At 46.1% G+C, this 3,332-nt stretch overlaps 1 protein-coding gene across 1 annotated transcript; it reads right to left on the minus strand.

Moving 5' to 3' along the window:
* On the minus strand, positions 1-1,763 carry LOC133249178 (josephin-1-like). The gene has a single exon (XM_061419242.1). The coding sequence runs from the start codon at positions 1,761-1,763 to the stop codon at positions 1,386-1,388; it is 378 nt and encodes a 125-aa protein (XP_061275226.1). The 3' UTR covers positions 1-1,385.
* Between the last annotated feature and the right edge of the window lie 1,569 nt (positions 1,764-3,332).

Consider the following 3,332-nt stretch of genomic DNA (forward strand, 5'->3'; position numbering starts at 1 on the left):
CTGGTCAGTGTACCCTTTTCTTTAATAATTAAAGCAGAAGTACAATGTATGCTTGAGCAGGCTATTTTAATTAGCATAAAATTGGAGTTGAATTAATTTTTATAGGGTAGAGTTGCTTTACAATGGTGTGTTAGTTTCTACTGTAACAGCAAAGTGAGTCAGTTACATGTATATATACATATAGGACATGGACAGGGCAGAGAAGCCTGGCAGGCTGCAATCCATGAGGTTGCAAAGAGTTGGATACTACTAAGAATGCATGCCTACACCATCCCCTCTTTTTTAGCTTTCCTTCCCATCTATGCTATGCTAAGTCACTTCAGTCGTGTCCAACTCTGTGCGACCCTAGAGACGGCAGCCCACCAGGCTCCCCTGTCCCTGGGATTCTCCAGGCAAGAACACTAGAGTGGGTTGCCATTTCCTTCTCCAATGCATGAAAGTGAAAAGGGAAAGTGAAGTCGCTCAGTCGTGTCCGACTCCTAGCGACCCCATGGACTGCAGCCTACCAGCCTCCTCCATCCATGGGATTTTCCAGGCAAGAGTACTGGAGTGGGGTGCCATTGCCTTCTCAGGCAGTCTTATTTTTTTCTGATTTTGCCGGGGTGAGTCAGCTGGGAAAACTGCCCTTTGGCCTGTCTTGTGTCCCCAAACCTTCTAAACCAGTGCAGTGAAGTGGCAGGGACGAAGCTGGAGTGAGGCAGACAGGCTGTCCGTGCCTGTCCCCAGCCTGGCTCTGGCCACATCCTCTTAGGTATCTAGCTCACCCTGTCATGTTAGAATACTGCAGGATTCAACCACCCGGCATGGAATATTAGAGAACTTTTCATTATCAAACTTCAAGGACGACCATAAACCACTCTTAAAAATGGGGTCAGGGTGGCATTGAGGGCTGGACTCAGCATGCTGTGCGGCTGCTGCAGCTCTGGAGATGGCTTCCTGAGAGGCCTTCCTGCTCTGAGGCCTTCAAGCCAGTCCCATGGGCTTTGTCTGGACTGTGTTCAAATTCACCGGCTGCCAGGGAAGGGGACAGGGAGGCAGCGTCCCCCAGGGGTCAGAGCAGCAGTGAACTCCAGCAGAGCCTCTGCCAAGCCCTCACAGAAACCGGGAGAGGCAGTTGAGACCCACCTTCCTTCTCTCTAAAATAAAACCAAGGTCTCCACAGCTCGCCCTAAGCACACAGAGCTCCTGCTTTCCTTTTCCAGGAGCGAGTAATGTTGGTTGGTTCTTCTAACAGTCCACGTGTCTGTCCTATTGCACTGTCAAACCGGAGGAGAAAAAAAACCCGATGAGATGTTTGGGGAAGTGTCAAGGGCAGACCCACGGAAGAGGCCACAGCACAGAGGATTTCAGGGGGCTGAGGTGCCAGGAGGCTGGGTAGGACTGCATCACACATCAGCCCTCCAACTCTGATGGGCCTCCACCTCTTCTGGTACCACCAGCAGGAGTTCACAGTTCTTTCCTCGCAAATGATGTTTTAGAAACTTCCTGAGCTCGCTCTTGCCTCCAGTCCATTCGGGCATCTTCAGTTTGGAGTCGAGGTTGTAGTAGGCACCTCCCACCTCTCGAACACAGATCCAGTGCTGCCTTTTGACTGGCAGCTTCAGGGCACCCCAGCACAGGCTGGAGGGCAGGTTCATGATGAAGCCCGTAATGTTTGTGAGAGCAATGGCGTCAACATCCCTGCGCTTGTCCCACCAAACAGCTTCATAGCCTTTGGTCTGAAGTGCTGCCATAAGGACGTTCACATCGTAGTTCCCTTCCATCTAGGTCACCACAAAGCTTTGAGGAGAGCGCCCTGTGCTAAGCAGTTTATCATTCGTTTCTTAATTCAGACATAAATACAAGTGTATTTCATACTTGTCATACATTTTTTTTAAAACTTAAAGACAAGTCATAGAGCCATTTTTAGAATTAGAGTTTAAGAGGTTAGACAGTTTATCTTCTGGCCAAAAGTCAAAACTTCAGTAAAATTTTAGATTTGTTCACTAATGTGAAATAAGTTGTGTTCGGGGTCTCATTCTCCTGAATTTGTACGAAAGCAGTGTAATAGTCAAAGAGTATGATGAGTTATTCCCTGTCACTACTTTTCTCTGGGCTTCCCAGGTAGCACTAGTGGTAAAGAACCTGCCAGCCAATGCAGGAGACATAAGGGTTTGGTCGCTGGGTTAGGAAGATCTCCTGGAGAAGGGCATTATAACACACTCCAGAATTCTTCCCTGGAGAATTCCGTGGACAGAGGAGCCTGGCAGGCCACAGCCCATAGGGTGGCAAACGGTTGGACGTGACTGAAGCAACTTATCACGCATGCACTTTACTTTAGAAAAACAGGGGCTGCTTTTCAAACTGCTTTCAATGTGGGCACTTTACCAAAATACCAGATGTTTGACCTAGTCAGATATGGTGTGTTTTCACATTTCCTATTGAATTGTGTTGACAGTACCGAAAATTATTTTGTAAGTCTTAAAACATCATCATATTATATAATTTTGGATGACTCGTTTGGTATAAGCATAAAAATTCCTTGTCTAATTTGGTAAGAAAAAAAAAATTCAAGTTAACTTATGTATAAGTCAGAATGACTTCCCCAGAATGACTTCACTTCAATATGTGAAAATGTGTTTCATCATACTAAAGCTGATAGGAAGGTCCAGATCACTCCTTAACACTTTGCTTAGTAATAGCTTCAGCTAAATATCCAGTTTCATTGCTTGTAAGTTCTACTTTCCACAAAACACTAGAACTTTAACACAATTTGGCTAAGTTTTTTGCCACTGTATAACAGTTTCCAATAATATATTCTTCATTTCCGCCTGAGACTGAAACCAAATGAGTTCTTGTGGGGCTCCTGGGCATTGAAGGACTTTTTAGTCTCCCATTTCTTGTAGGCAAGACTCCAGCATCCATGACTTTCCCTGAGTTCCAAAGAGCAGATTTCAACAGTTGCTAATCAAGGGAGGAGACAAGAAACCACCTTAGGCAAGATAAAAGAGACAAGTTCAGTTTGGTTCAGTTGCTCAGTCATATCTGACCCTTTGCGATCCTATAGACTGTAACACACCAGGCCTCCCTGTCCATTCTCCCGGAATTTACTCAAACTCATGTCCATTGAGTTGGTGATGCCACCCAACCATCTCATCCTCTGTTGTCCCCTTCTCCTCCTGCCTTCAATCTTTCCCAGCATCAGGGTCTTTTCTAATGAGTCAGCTCCTCACATTAGGTGGCCAAAGTACTGGAGTTTCAGCTTCAACATCAGTCCTTCCAATGAATATTCAGGACTGATTGCCTTTAGGATGGACTGGTTGGATCTCCTTGCAGTCCAAGGGACTCTCAGG

This window comes from Bos javanicus, chromosome 6, assembly GCF_032452875.1.
Source record: "Bos javanicus breed banteng chromosome 6, ARS-OSU_banteng_1.0, whole genome shotgun sequence".
Lineage (NCBI taxonomy): Eukaryota > Metazoa > Chordata > Mammalia > Artiodactyla > Bovidae > Bos > Bos javanicus.